General features: G+C 42.1%; 1 protein-coding gene across 4 annotated transcripts in view; it reads left to right on the forward strand.

Moving 5' to 3' along the window:
* The window catches only part of DIS3L2 (DIS3 like 3'-5' exoribonuclease 2), a 182863-nt gene that overhangs the window by 97996 nt on the left and 70508 nt on the right, over positions 1-14359 (forward strand). For all 4 annotated transcript variants that reach the window (XM_027647397.1, XM_027647400.1, XM_027647401.1 and 1 more), the window contains one exon: positions 10700-10812. In XM_027647397.1, coding sequence (XP_027503198.1) covers positions 10700-10812 — 113 coding nt within the window. The remainder of the gene's footprint in view (positions 1-10699; positions 10813-14359) is intronic.

A 14359-nucleotide genomic window follows, 5' to 3' on the forward strand; every position in this document is an offset into this window, starting at 1 on the left:
TATTTTTGCAAAGTTGCGTGCACTTATATTTTGCTCTTCTATTCAGCTCTATTCCCTCTTCTATTCAGCTTAACCCTAACCCTGGACACTTAAGGACTGTAGGAGGAAATTTGCATGGTACAGGACCCTTCAGCTAATCCCCTTGGTCCCTTCAGGACAGAATATTGGGAGAGTTTGTAATTGGAGTCTTGCTGGGCAGACTTACTTAAGATAAACACTGAAGAGTGGAATACTGTTGAATCAAAAGTTACATTATGAAATTACTATGCTTCCTTCTTTGTAAAATATGTAAGATGAACAGACACCAGATCCAGAGAGAAAATGACAGAGACACATTGATGTATGAGTCAAATGTAAAATGACCATAAACTGCAATTTATTTAAATTTACTGCAGGAGTCAAATATCAGAAAATTAAAAAAGACCTACAGGGAGTGGGATCGTGCGTAACATTTGGTCAGGTTTTGCTTCAGGATCAGACATAATTAGTTGGTCTCTCCTGTTACCTGCTGATCAGTTTGGAGGGGTTTTGTTGTGTCACTAGCAAAGTGAAAAAAGACATATTGTAGTGATTAAAAATAGGTGTATATCCTTTTTTCCTATCAAGGGCTTGTGGTTGCAGAGTCTTTGAAATATGCAAAATGCCCCCAGATCTGTGCCAAATCCAGGTCCCTGCTGCATCCCACAGTGGGCTCCAGTGTAATGCTGGGAACTGCAGCATGTGCGGTGTATTTTGCCTCTTCTTTTAAAGTAACATGGGGTTGTGAGAGGAAACACACATCACTTTCAATTTCCCAGTGCAGGGTTGAATGGAATCAGAGGGTTGAATTGCGTCACCTTTTCTCCACAAACATCTCTCTTGAAATTGGTGACATGGGGCTCCCCTCAGTTTCACTGGACATAGGGCAGCTTGCTCCAAACTGCTGGTGTTAAAAGGGAAGTAGGCTGAGCCTAATTCCCAGATAAGTGCATTAAACTGATTGATAAGGTATTCGAGTGATTGAGAAAGTTTGGATTTGGTTGGAGCATTGATTGCTGGAACATAATTTGTCAAGACATTTTTTGCATATGTTTGAAAGCTGCTTGTAAGAAGGTTGATTATAACCTTGGTTAAGCAAAAATGGACAGGATTTGTTATTGGTAATTCATATTTATTACACTGGAATTTTGTATCAAGTATAGGTATTTTATAAATATTTCATCTTTATCCCAAAAGGCTCTTCTTTTTACAGTATACAGAGAAAGCTGTGTGGGAAAAAGACATGGGATTAAAACAAAATAAGAAGTAGATTTTCTATGAAGGACTAATGTAATGAAGACCACGGCTGCAGAACATGCAAACAGATGTGCAAATACCAGTAGAATTACTCATAAAAGTTAGTTTACTTTCCTGCAGGGAAGAAGGATGCTCTGGGCAAAGTCGCCTTCCAGATCATTTGAGTTCATAAATTCAGGACCTGGGACAATTCCCCAGAGATTTAGAGGTGTGGGATTTTGTGTCCTGGGGGATCTCAGGGGTACTGGTGGGTACAGACTTAAAATCAGAGTGTCTAGTTGTATGTTGAAGGAAAAAACCCAACAAATGCCCTTAAGGAGCTGGATAATGGAAAGAAGATCCAGAAATTCTAGTACAAACAGATCTAAAAGCACTTTGCTCAGGATTTCTGTTCATTGAAAAGGACATCAGGGACAAGGAGAATCTTTGGAGACGAACCAAAAAGGATAGGGGATGGATGACCAGATAGAGCTAGAGAAAACAGGATCTTTCAGTAAATTCAGCAGGTAAGAGTCAGAAGATATGTGAGGAAAATAAACTTTGAAAGGGTAGCTGGGAATACTTTCCAACATGGTTATCTTCAGTCATATGTTCTGTTACATGTAGGCAGCAAAGGAGTTACTGCTGTATATATTCTTTATTATTAACTTTCTGAAATGGCAGGATCCCTCAGAATCGCTGAGCAATTGTTTTGACTTTTAATCTATTGCAGTGCAGAGTTTCAGAACCCAGGTGAACAGGAAAAACATCTTAAACTGTAATCCACTACAGTATTTCTTGATTGTGAACTATTATGCCAGTTACACAGGAAGAGTAAAACCAGGTGCAGATGAGAATGTTTTGGAAATCTTTCAAAAAATATACAAAAGACTTAGATGACTAAAAGTGAAATCCCAGCAGCTGCCTTCTGTTCCCAAAGAAGTTGAAATGTCAAGGCTGTTCTGTGGAAGGACATTGCATGTGTTTGGCCTAGGACTAAATCCCAAGGTCTCTTTGAATGCCCGGGAGTGCTCAAGCAACCTTGGATTGTTGTGTACAGTAGAGGTATCACAGAAAGGACTGACCTAGCAGTGGAGAGAGGCTTGTCCCTCCCCACTATAAACCTCCGTTTCAGGAACAGGATGACATCCTACTCCCAAAATTATTGTAATTCATCTTGAAAGCTGCTGGGTGTCACTTCCCATCTCTTTAAATTCAAAGACTGCTGATTTCCTGACAGAGTTAGCCTCTTGAGTTGGTCTTGGAATAATGATAAAAATAACTAATGACAGGAATACTTGAAATTGTCCTTTTACTTTCATCACATTGGCTGAAAACCTCACTGTTCAGAGACTGCTTGAAAGAGCTAAGCACAGTCTGCCTTGGTAACTCCTCCTCACTAGCAGAGACTGCCTTCTGAGTCAGGAATCCGAATCACGGCAGCACAGTCATTGCCTTGGTGTCCTGCTTGACATCTTGTCTCAATGAAGCGTTGAAGATCCATCTTCCAAGTGCTTGGGATAGACTCTACATAGCTAAGATTCGTGTTGGGTCTAAGACATAAGTAGTCATCCAGAGGTTCTCTCAGAGATGGCCAAAAAGCAAGAACTGGCATTCAGTGGATAAATCCGGTATATTTGAGGTTTGTAACTCCTCTTCATGTTGCTTGTTACACTTGAATCTTGCAAAGAAATCAATACAATTTGCAAAACCTCCAAGTGGAACTTGCTATTTTGGCAGCTCACAGGGTCTGTTAGGCACTTGTGCGAGCAGAGAGGAAAGCAGCTCTCCTGTGACCCTCTGCAGTGTAAGCAGGCACCAGCACAGGAATGGGGAGAGAACCTGCGTGGGCAGGAGGTGGGACACAGGCATTGCTGCATAAGGAACCGCTCCATCTGGTCTCAGTTTTTCAGTGGACACCTTTGATACATCAAAAAAATGTCACATTCTCTTTGTTTTCCATCCTTATACTGTCTGTCCCCAACTGTTCTGTGCTCTGGCCTGACCTCTACTATTAAAATACTCATGCTTCACTTTTATCTGTGTTTTTCTGCTTGCATGTTGCTCAGCAGTATGAAAAAATCTGTATTCAGTGTGATTATTCTGTTGGATATCATTGCCCATGTCCCTCAGTCTGCAATTAAATGTTTTATCTTGTACATGCTGTGTGAATTCTGTCCTGAGTATTTAGTATTTTTCCCTCGGGAGAATTCCTTCCTTGTGTAAGTATCCAACTTAATGGTGCAGTGGTACCACTTGCACAGAAGAGCTCTTTCATTCTTCTGCAGAGTTATTGCACCAAGTTTTAAGGTAGTTTTCAGGAAAGGTATAGGTAGTAAGTGCCTTCTGGATGGCAGCATCTTCTGTCACAAGGTGATGAAGAGCTGATGTGAGTTCACTGGCGGCCCACAGGAAAGGAAACTCCTTATGTTTCCCTGCCTTGGTGACAAGAAATGATCTGTATGGTCTGGAGACTTCTGATTGACACCAGCTTGGATGTTTCCAGCTCATGGGAACTGGAAGCTGGGAGAACACCACGAGCACAAAGATCTACCCCATGTTCCCGTGGGAGGATTGACCTTCCTGCTCTCCTGAGAGCCCAGGAATGCCTGGTACTGACCAAGAGCCATCTCTGAGTATACCCCTCAGGAGTGGGGGAGCACCTTCCTTGCAGGGGCTAAGCCTAACCTAAGTGTTTGAAACAGTGCTTAACTGATTTGGTTTGTGTATAAGACTCAGGGCTCTGTCATGCACAACGCATGAAGTGCCACCTTATGGAGGTGTCCTAACTTTGTTTTGAGGTACAAAAGGTGGCTTTTAAATTCTATTAAGTGGTTTTAGGACATTGCTGAATTTATTAGCTGCTGCAGACAAAAATTTTATGCAATTCACCTGAAAGACCTGCTCCCAGCATTTAATTTATTAATAGATAAAGTCTCCTCATAATTTGGAAACTATTGAAAGAATTGCTGATGGCTCATGGAAAACTCTAGAAGATATTTGTGCTTTTCATCTTCACTTGTCCTTCACTGCACTTAATGAACAGATGAGTTTTGTACCTCACATAGAGCCACTCCTAAATTGGTTTGTAAAATTGTAGTTTTACAATTAACATTCAGTTACATTCAGTTGATGCAAGAGACAAAATAGCCAAAGGTCAGGGTACTTGAGACTGGAGTAAAACAGTGCTTTAAAAGTCACTACAAAGCAGGTAGGGGTTATTCTGGGTTTCAGACTCATTGATGTTTTACATTGACCTTTTAACCTGAAGAAGAAAAGAAAACAACAAAAATCCTGTTATGGTTTACTTTTGTGAAATACTCTGAATGTTTCCTGATTCTCTTAGGACTGCTACAAACATGACTTTGCGATGTCACCATTCCTATCAGTGGTTTCTCAGATACTTCCAGAAGTCGAGGAAGTGCCAAGACTTTCAGTATGGGAAGATTTAACATTTTAAGATGTTTTTATTTTTATTTTTTTCCTTCTCCTGTTATCTTATGGTGTTTCTTAGTTTGAAACAACTGGGGCCAGTCTTGGTCCTGCTGTCGTTGAGAATTTGGTCCATCTCCCAGCTCCTGAGTTTGAGCAGTTAAATGAGAAAAGTTGCAGCTTTTATTGTCTGTACATCAGCCCAGCTCCTCCTGAAGGAAGGGATGTAAATGTGAAGGTGGAAGGTTTTAATTGTGATTTAAGAATGAAAGCAAAAGCCCAGACCCAGCCAGCACTTTTGCAGTCTGATGCAGGCACTTGTCGTGACTGTGCTGACAATGCTGCGTGTGCCGGCTCCCTCTCTCTTTGCCCTGTGGATGCTGAGGGCCTGACTGTGGCTACATCTTCAGATACTACAACCCCCCCAAAAGTGACTAAGCATAATTCAAAGAAGAGTTTAAATTCCCTGAAACCTTGGCCAGGCTGTTCGTGGTGGTCTTGAAGTCTGTCTGTGGCTGGTGGGTAAAGGGGGCTATTTCCATGGGACATTTTTCATGCAAACCAGTGGCAGAGGGGTTGGTAGTATGTAGTATTTTGTGGATTGTTACCCTTTAGAGGTGCTTGTTGTTTGTTTGGGCAGTTTTTCCTTTTTTGAAGTTATTGCAACATTTACTAAGGTCATATTTATGCTTGGATGGAAAAGTTGCTACTCTGCACCCCAGGGACTTGTCCCATTCTCTTGAGATACAGGATTCTGATCCTTCTGCCAGAGTCTTTTTGTGAGGTTATGTCAAGGAAGAGACCTTTAGAGAAGGGAAAAACTATTACTTGCTTAAAAAAAAAAAAGGTGTAATTAGTTGCATTTCAGTTGGCTAAAGAACCATCATGTGATAATTTAAAAAATTTGGTTTCTTGGTAAACAAGTTAATGGATTTATGCTCAGTTGCACTGTGCTTTCAAAAAGCAAAATGGCCCTAGGGCACACAAGTAAAATTTAAGCACTTTCTTTGTTATTTTAAAATAAGTGTAAGATACTGATTTTCTGAACAACAGCTTGGCTTCCTGTGGTGGAAGAGTAACCTCAGACAAGAATTAAAGCCACCCACCTTTGTCTTCAGGCTCCAGAGCAGAGAAATAACTCACTCTTTCTGTGGTTCCACTTTTATTTTTTATTAAACTCTTCTCCTCCTCTTCTCTGTCTTGCACTTTCTTTCCTTTCCCGCCTGCTCTTTTCTCCCAGTCTTGCTCTTTTCTCTCTCTCATTTGTTCTCTCTCTATCCCAAGATGGTCACTTCTGGCCCTTAAGTTGTGGATGTACATCCACATGCCAGAGAGAAGCAGAAATATTTGGGATTGGGTCAGGTCCTTAATTTAAAAGTGTGTGTTAAAAATCCCTGATGACCCTGCCTGGTTCCAGCAGCTTCCCGAAGTCTTGGTGCTATTTTCTACCTCGGTGCAACTTACATTTTTTTGTGTGTCTACCTCTATTATGGTCTGTAGCCCCTCTGGCTGTCCCTCCATAGCAGACACAGTCCTCTCCTGTTTGCCACGATCACATGTGAGAACCTCAGCCTTGATTAAGACTCATGCTCTTCTCTAGAACTGCCAGTAGCAACAAAATGTGCATGTAGGTTAAAGGCCTCATTTCTCTCTCTTTATGCAAGCTTTTCATACTTTTGCAAGGTGCTAAATACTGCTTTGCAGGGAAGAGCAGCAGCATGATACCCCAGGGCAGGGGAATGGGAAAAGAGCTGTAATTATTCGCTGCAAGAGTTTGGTCTAACCAGGGAACAGGGAAAAGCTGACTGCCTTGTACTGCTGGCAGCAGGTGGGTAGTTGGCTGTTTTCTGGCTAGAGCAAACACTTTATATCTGCTTTGAACTTTTCTGTACCTCACTGAGGGATAAAGATGGTGTGAGAAATAGAGGTTAATACAAACCCCCTGATATTCAATTTTAAGTTGACTTAACACATTTGCTCATGTTTGTCTTCCCTCCTGAGAATGATGATGCTCGAAGGTGAGATGGAGATAAAGGGGAGTGTGTCTACATGGTAGAGAATTACCTTGTGATGTTTTATCCTTGAAGAGCTGCATTTTTAAGTTACATAGTCCTAAAATTCACATATGCTAAGGTATGAAGTGAACTTGCTTGGTCTGTCTCTCTGGATTTGTGCTATGACTGAGTAGGGTTGCTGAAGACAGGGAAGAAGGATTTGCTGACTGGGTGTTCCCTCACCTACTGTTCAAACGCATTCAACTCAGCTTTCTAATTTCTGGGGCAAATGATGTGACTTGCTGGGTTGGCAGTTTTTATGAAGCATTTATAGTCTGGAAATGCCTTTTCCTTCTCTTCCAGCTCTTTCTTGCTAATCCTTTTTTGTTTATAATTTTCCTCAATAAAGAAGAAAAGAAGTTCTCTGAACTGTTTTGTCATAGAGAGTGAGATCATCAGAAAAAAAGAAAAAAAGGAACAGCTTGTTCTTTGTTCTTCTGCAAGGTGCCACCACTCTTCTTTGATTTTAGCATCGTATCGACACACACAAGGTTTTGGAGTGAGTTCAAACAAACCAGATTCTCAGATCAAGGAGCCAAACCTTCTCCAAAACAGCTGTGTGCCTGGTGCAGCATTGTGCTGGGGGAAACCTGCCTTTCCCCTCCCAGCTCCCAAGGGGAGTTTTGGTGGCTGAGTGCCCAACCCTTTTCCCATTTCTACTTGCAGACCTTTGGGGAGAGCTCCTCATTGCAAAGGGCCTCATTATTGGGTTTTGCAATGCCATGGTGTAATTTCAAGCAATGCTCCTGTCTCCCATCCATCTCTGTTGCTGCATCTCTGTAGTTGGAGAGAGGAGCTAATAGGGTTCAGCTGGTTAATAAAACACGTTGCTTCATTCTAAACTGCATTCCCTGTTGCTAAACATCTCCCATGAGCAGCTTTGTAGTGGTAGAGTTTGAATGACATGACAGTTTTGCACCCACTTTCAGATGAAATGATGTGAAATGAAAAACTCCCAGAGATCCTGAGTGAAAGAAGCCATCCAAGTGCCTTCAGCATTTTTCATTGCAATAGATGCTTCCTGCAGCTCTTGCTTTAATAGCAGTATATTAAGTGTCTGGCTTAATCTCCTGTACATTCTTATGTAAATTCCTTTAAAAAAACCCCAAACCTTAGACTGGTAGTGTATACCTAGCTTTAGGGATTGTTGTGCAGCTTTTGCTCTTCTGTAAGAGAATTTGGGATGAAGCAAGTCTGTGGTTTGTAAAGTACTTGTTTCTCTAAGAAATTTAGGGTATAAAAGTCTATCATGATGGAGAGCAGCATGGCAAGGTTGGAAGCCTCAATTTGCTAGGAAAAGTAGATTTTTTTCATCAAAATGAAAGTGGAGTAGGCCATGTGTAGTAGCCTGTTGTGTGGGGTCCATATAATGTCCACCCTTTTCCCCTTTTCTCTGCTCTCTCTGGCAATACTTTTTTGATATATGAGTTCAGGTTTAACTCTCTTTTCATTCAGGCCACATTTTCTTTTTTTTTTCCTTGGGACATAACACTATACTTACAATGTGAAATGTTTGTTTTGTGACTTTGTCATAAAAATTAATGAGACTAGAAAAACAGTTTGTGGACCTGGAAGAGAATCACAGTGAATAGTATTTCTCTATCCACAAAGCTCTCTCGTTTTAATTAGCAAATAAACCAGCAGGCAGGTATTTCTTTGCAGGCTTAGGCTGGTATTTTGTCTAGCACATTCAAAAGCAGTGATTTGAGAGAAATCAGATTGGTTGATCAATGTGCTGTATCTTCAAGTTCTCTTGGTCTGAATATTTTGGGGGTGAGGGAGATAGGGTGATTCATACTTGAGCAAGATAAACCCAAGAGCTGCCAGTTTGCATTATGTCAATGTATGTAAGAAAATATTTAGATAGAATTTCCATTAAAAGTTCAAAAGCAAGGGGCTCACGCTGACCCCAGCTTTTAGAAACTCTGGTGGGAAACCTGAATGAAATTTAACTCTGCTCAGTGTGTTTTCGTTGGCTGACTTCATGTTTTATTATCTCATGCAATGAGATCTTTCTTGATTTGTCGATTTTCTATTGAGGACAAAAAGTTCATGTATGTAACAGTGCACATATTGAATTAAAGTACGATTAAAGGCATGATGTAATGACCCCCTCTCCTTTTCCTTTAGTCAATATTTGCCTGCAGGGTCAATACATTACAATATTGACTTCAAAGTGTTCAATATTTTTTTACCTTCTGGGTGTGTTGGCTTTGAGTGTGTGTAATATTAAACCTGTTGGTTGAACTGTTGGTCTAAGACTTACTGTCTAAGTAGTTTCAGGCTTGGATGCTTAATCCATGTAGAGCAGCTTTCAAGGCATGTGATAATATCACAACACAGCTGTAGGCAGTTTTCTGAGGTGAACCATTTGATCTGCAGTCTTTGCTCCCAGCTTCCTAACGAGTGGTGGAATTTGTCCCTTGGTGTGCAATGGAATTATTGCCCTCTCTCCCTGCTGCCATCATATTTACTCTCTGCGGGACCTTCCAGTGACTGGAGGTTACGTGGGCAGATCCAAACCCCAGCGCTCCCGTTTTCCATGTGTGTTTCTGCTGCCTTTACATCTGTGTTCTGTCAGAGTGTACAAAAGCCACTCAAAAAGCAAGATGACACTTTATGTACTCAAAGTGCTGTGCAAACATGGCATAATAAAGTTAAAATCGTTACCAATTCAAACAGTTGTGCAGGGTGGGCTGGTGCTCACTTCCCTGAGCTCCCAGCTGGGACACAGCGGGCTGGGTGCCTCTCCTAGTATGAACTTGATCCTTCTCACATTTCCTCTTCACCTGTACCCATTTCCTTTCCCACTCTGCTGAAATCCCACATCATTACCCATCAGAAGGGCACACGGGCAGATGTACTGCTTAATGACAACAGCAACAAACCATTTTTCCTTGAAAAACGTGACACTCTAGAGAAGGGCTTTGATAACGTTCCTTGTGAGGTGTATAAATAAACAGGATTGACACCAGTGTGGGATCTTATTACTTTGTCTCTTTAAAAAAATTAAGGAAAGAAAAAATATTTATAGATACCCAGAGGTTAGTGAATTCCTCTAAAGAACCAAATGTTATAATTAGGAACCCGCTGCACTTAGAAGTATTCTACAAATAAGCACCTCAAATCTAGCCTAGTCCTTCCAGAGAAAACAAAGGTCAATAGGCTGCTTTGAGGATTAGCAAACCAGAATTTCTTGGACCCAGCTACTAATTACTTCCAAAGCTGAGGATGATCACTACTTCCAAATCCCAATTAGTGCCAAAACCTCATGATAAACCTCAGTAGTACTGCTCTCTAGCCTAACTTTTGAATTAAGATACTTCTAGACTGGACTCTAATTAAAGGATAAAAAGCCAAATCTGAAGGGAAGGCAGGATAATAGTGGGAATATTCTGTTATTGGAAAGCTGCACTTGTGCATAGCCTGGTCCAAAACCATTGAAGATTTCCCAGGTCCCCAGCAGCAATTTGGGCTCAACCAGCTTGAAGTGGAAATAAGTGCAGCTCTAAGAACCCAAAAGCATGTGTGACCAACTGCTCCATACCTGGGAAATGGGATCCTGCATTGCCTGTGTGCTTGTAAGGTGGGGTCCCATTTTTCTTGCGTGCAAGATAACAAAGGGATGAGGACTGAGCTCACTATTACAAGCTTCTAACTGGAAGGACTTATCCACATGGTTTTTAAGGGTTTTCACATTTCCACCACTGTGCTTGAGGATTCACTTGTATTTGTATTCCCTTGTTTGCTGTAGCCACACTGGTTGTGAATTTGGTAGTGTCCTGAGAGAGCACAGTTTTCATCTCAGATGGAAGAGGTGGAAAGATATTGGCATAAGGTGTGAGATATGGCATAAGGCAAAAAGGTAGCACTGGGGGGAAGGGGAGAGGAGTCAGGAGTTAAATATGTCAGCAGTTCATGTCTACGCGCAGCCTACTGACTTCCTTGTGCAATTCCAGGGAACTTGGAAGTGGGAGTTCACATCGCAGATGTGAGCTACTTCGTGCTGGAAGAAACAGAACTGGATAAAGTGGCGAGCGAAAGGGCGACGAGTGTCTACCTAGTGCAGAAGGTAAGGACAGCTTTTCCTTTTTCTGTCTGGTGACTGTGTCTTACATTTACCATAAATTGATTTTCAAGGTTCGTTGCCAGATGCTCACAATCAAAATCTGGCTATTATTGCAGGAAGCCTACAGAAATGAGTAAGCTGATGCAAACACAAGAGCTGACATGGCTGCTGACCACCTTGGAGCTTACGGGAAGAGCACGGGGTGGAGCAGTTTGTGACCCTGTGTCTGTGGTCAGAGACCCACGTGTGCCAGGGGTCACCAGCTCAGGAGCAGAGCTCAGCACCAGCTCAATGCTGACCTGAGCCAAGCCTGACAGACCTGAGCTGGCTCCTCTGCTTTGCTCTTGAGAGCTTGAAATCGGCAGATGCAGTGGAGAGTTTTGACTTTGCCTTCAGTGCAGTAGTACAGCTCATCCCTCCCACAAGTGGATGTATGGCAGAGTAGGGTGTAAAACACTGTAACAAAGAAACATCTTGAGGTAAAACAGAAAGCTCACACTCTTATTTTATCTGGGTATTGCAAATAGTGGAGAACGGTGTTCCTTCATCACACAATGAAAAGATATTTGAAATTATACGGATTTCAGCATATCAGAATTAAATGTTAAATTCAAGTTTAATGTTGACTTCTAAACTCGAAAAATGAACAGGTTCAAGTTTAACACTGTTGGAAGGGAAGCATGTAGGTTTTGTCTGTGGCTGTCTCCTTTTCAGTTGAATAAGCAGAAACACTTTGTAGCTTATCAGATATCACTGTCACCATACTTGCAGGAAAGCTAGAAAACTTGGCTGTCAATGTCCTGTGTAGGCTTGAGTCATCAGCTGCATGAAGAAGAGTGTTGAAGCAGAGTAACTGCTTCTGCTTGCACTTCCATTCTGTCAGGCTAAAGTCCTTCTGTCCACAGCCCCTTCCAGGATGACAGGATGTTTCCTATAATAAATAAACATATCCTGCTTGCTACTTAGAATTAGGAGTGATTCTTCCCTTTCCTTCCCTTCCTGGTTGTTTTCAGGGCTATTATCTGGGGAGGGTTTTGTAATGATCCTTATTCCACTAGCTTCCTGTGTCCTCTCCACACTTTCCAGATGATAAAATGATTTATGTTGCTCTAGTGAAATCAAATTAGTGGTTTGATATCAAGCCATTAACCTTTAGTATCTGTTCCATGACTTTCTTTGGGTGGAAACAGCAAGGCACAGCTTTAGGGGGCCTCAGTGAGTCTGGATGATTTCAGCTCCCTGTGGAACAGCTATGGTAGCAATGCCAAAGTGTCCCAGCTGGATTGGCAGTAGTGACACCAACACCAGACGTGTGCCATGCGCTGGGAGACCCCAGTTCCCACTGACTTGCTGTTCTCCCGGAGTGGGAAGCAATGCATATCTCGTGGAAACAGCAGTTCTGGTACCAGTCTTCCCAATCCTAGTCTCTCCCATGATAAGCCCTTGGCTTCTGCTGTGCTCTGCTTGCCCCTCTGATGGATGACTCGATGGCTGTAGCTCTGTGGGAGATGTGGGCCGACCAAGGGGGGGATGTCATTGGGGGCAGCAAAGCTGTAATCCAGGGGGATGTTGTGGTAGCATTTCCAAGTCAAAATAGTGTGGTTTGAAGGCATGTGATTCTTCTTTAAAAGGAGAAGGAAGATTTTTATAAAGAAAGGAGACATTTTTCATAAAAATCCAGTTGAATGCAAAAGCTAATTCAATTTTTTTTCAAAACATGTTTTCTCCCTAGCACTGCCAGTCAGTCCTGTGCAATGCCAACATAAGTTACCTGTAGGCCCTAATCTTCAATTACTCTTCAACTGCTTGGCCTAGCAGTCAGGATAAATGTTTCACCCACACTTCTGCCCTGCAGAAAATATATTTTAAAAGAGTAAACTGGGTTAGATGATGAAATTGTCAATATTTTAGTTGCAAGAGATGAAAAGGAGCTAGGGGATGGGCAAAGGAAAGCAGCCGGGCTGTCTGAAACAAGATGGTAGCATGACTCTTATAGAGAGTATGCTTTCCTTTGATGAAACTGTTTCCTAAGACAACTGTGATTCTGCGAGAGGTTAGCACCATGCTAATCCTCCCCAAAAAGTTAAATAAAGCCACATATTTAATTTTCCTGAACCATGTATCCAAAAGAGGAGTTATTGTGTAATTGCTAGTGGTCTTTTTAATAAAAGTCAAAAGTTTTTGAAGTAAGAATGTATCAGGTTTTAAGAAGCAAGAAAACCTAAACAGTTTCCTCTTTTTTGGCACATCTTCTGCTGTTATTTTAGGTGTGAAGCAGCTCGAGTGAGAGGTCAGCCATAAATCCCTATAATATTTTACTGGTCCTATTTTACACTGGAGATCAAAGATCGGAACTGTAAGCCTGTCTTCATGTTAAGTCCAAGGACTTTAAGACATTCACTTTTGACACCAGCAGGTTGTCAGGGTGTTGATATTTTGATAATCTCAGGCTGAGTAACGAAGAGTTGCTCAAAATCTGAATTCATGGAAGTGTTGATACAACTTCTGAGCAGAAATCTTGGCTCATAAACAAATTGCCTATTTCCTTTGAGTGTCTTTTAGTGTATAAGCAAGAGACTTGCTGAGCCCACTCCATTGTTGGACTTCAGCATCCTCCTCCCGGCTCTGGGGAGAGCAGCTGATTGAAACTCTTGGTTAATACAACCCTCCCCATCAGATGGATGGTGGGAGAAGGAGTCACCCTGGGAGTCAGTAGTGGTCATAATCAACCTGAACCAGGAATGAGGAGCAGCCAAAGCAGGATGCCAGCAGAATGGAGTTTTTTGAAGAGAGTAAAACTGCTTGTGCAATTTTTGTGAGGATAAGGGGTTATTCTTCCAGAGTTTGTTCTCTTTTCCCTTTAGTTGACTGGCCAGTTTTCCCCTTCTGTTCCTTGCAAAGCTGCTATAGTGAGTCTGTTGGTGGGAGCCACTCTTGGATAACCTGCTCTGAACCTGGCCAGAGAGTCAGTCTTGGCTGCAGCAGATGTTTCTGATTTTATCAGAGCTTTTATCATCCCAGCATGCGTGTGCTCCCTCCCACTGCGCAGCTCCCTAGGAATGAGTCTGAGACTGGAAACTCACATTTGGTTTCTGGAAGCACTTTATTAGTCAAAGTGACAAAACAAAACAAAACCAAGGGCTCTCACAATCAGGAGGTTAGATCTTCCCATGCAGAGGAGTCAGCTGCTAAGCAGTGTGACCAGCCATGGTCACAGGTCTGTTTTATAACACTGGGATGACAAAGTGTAGGAACCTCCCCAGCCCCAGCAGTGTCTTCTCTCACTTTGGTTTTCCAGTGCTGCCCATGGCTTTGGCTGGGACATGGGTCTGCCTGTGGGGAGAATGGCCATTGGGCACTGCTGGAGCAATGAGTCTCCAGGGTAGTGCTGAACATTGGAAATAGGAAGAGATAAATCCTCTGTCTGTGGTTTTATTTGAAATGCAGACCTGCCTCTCCAGCATTGTGCATATCAGCCTTTCACTCAAAGAAGAGCCCTTTCCAGTATCTCTTGAGCCTTATTAGGCTTATGGGGAGAAATGATGTCTTT

This window comes from Corapipo altera, unplaced genomic scaffold, assembly GCF_003945725.1.
Source record: "Corapipo altera isolate COAL_440 unplaced genomic scaffold, ASM394572v1 113, whole genome shotgun sequence".
In the NCBI taxonomy this organism is placed as follows: Eukaryota; Metazoa; Chordata; class Aves; order Passeriformes; family Pipridae; genus Corapipo; species Corapipo altera.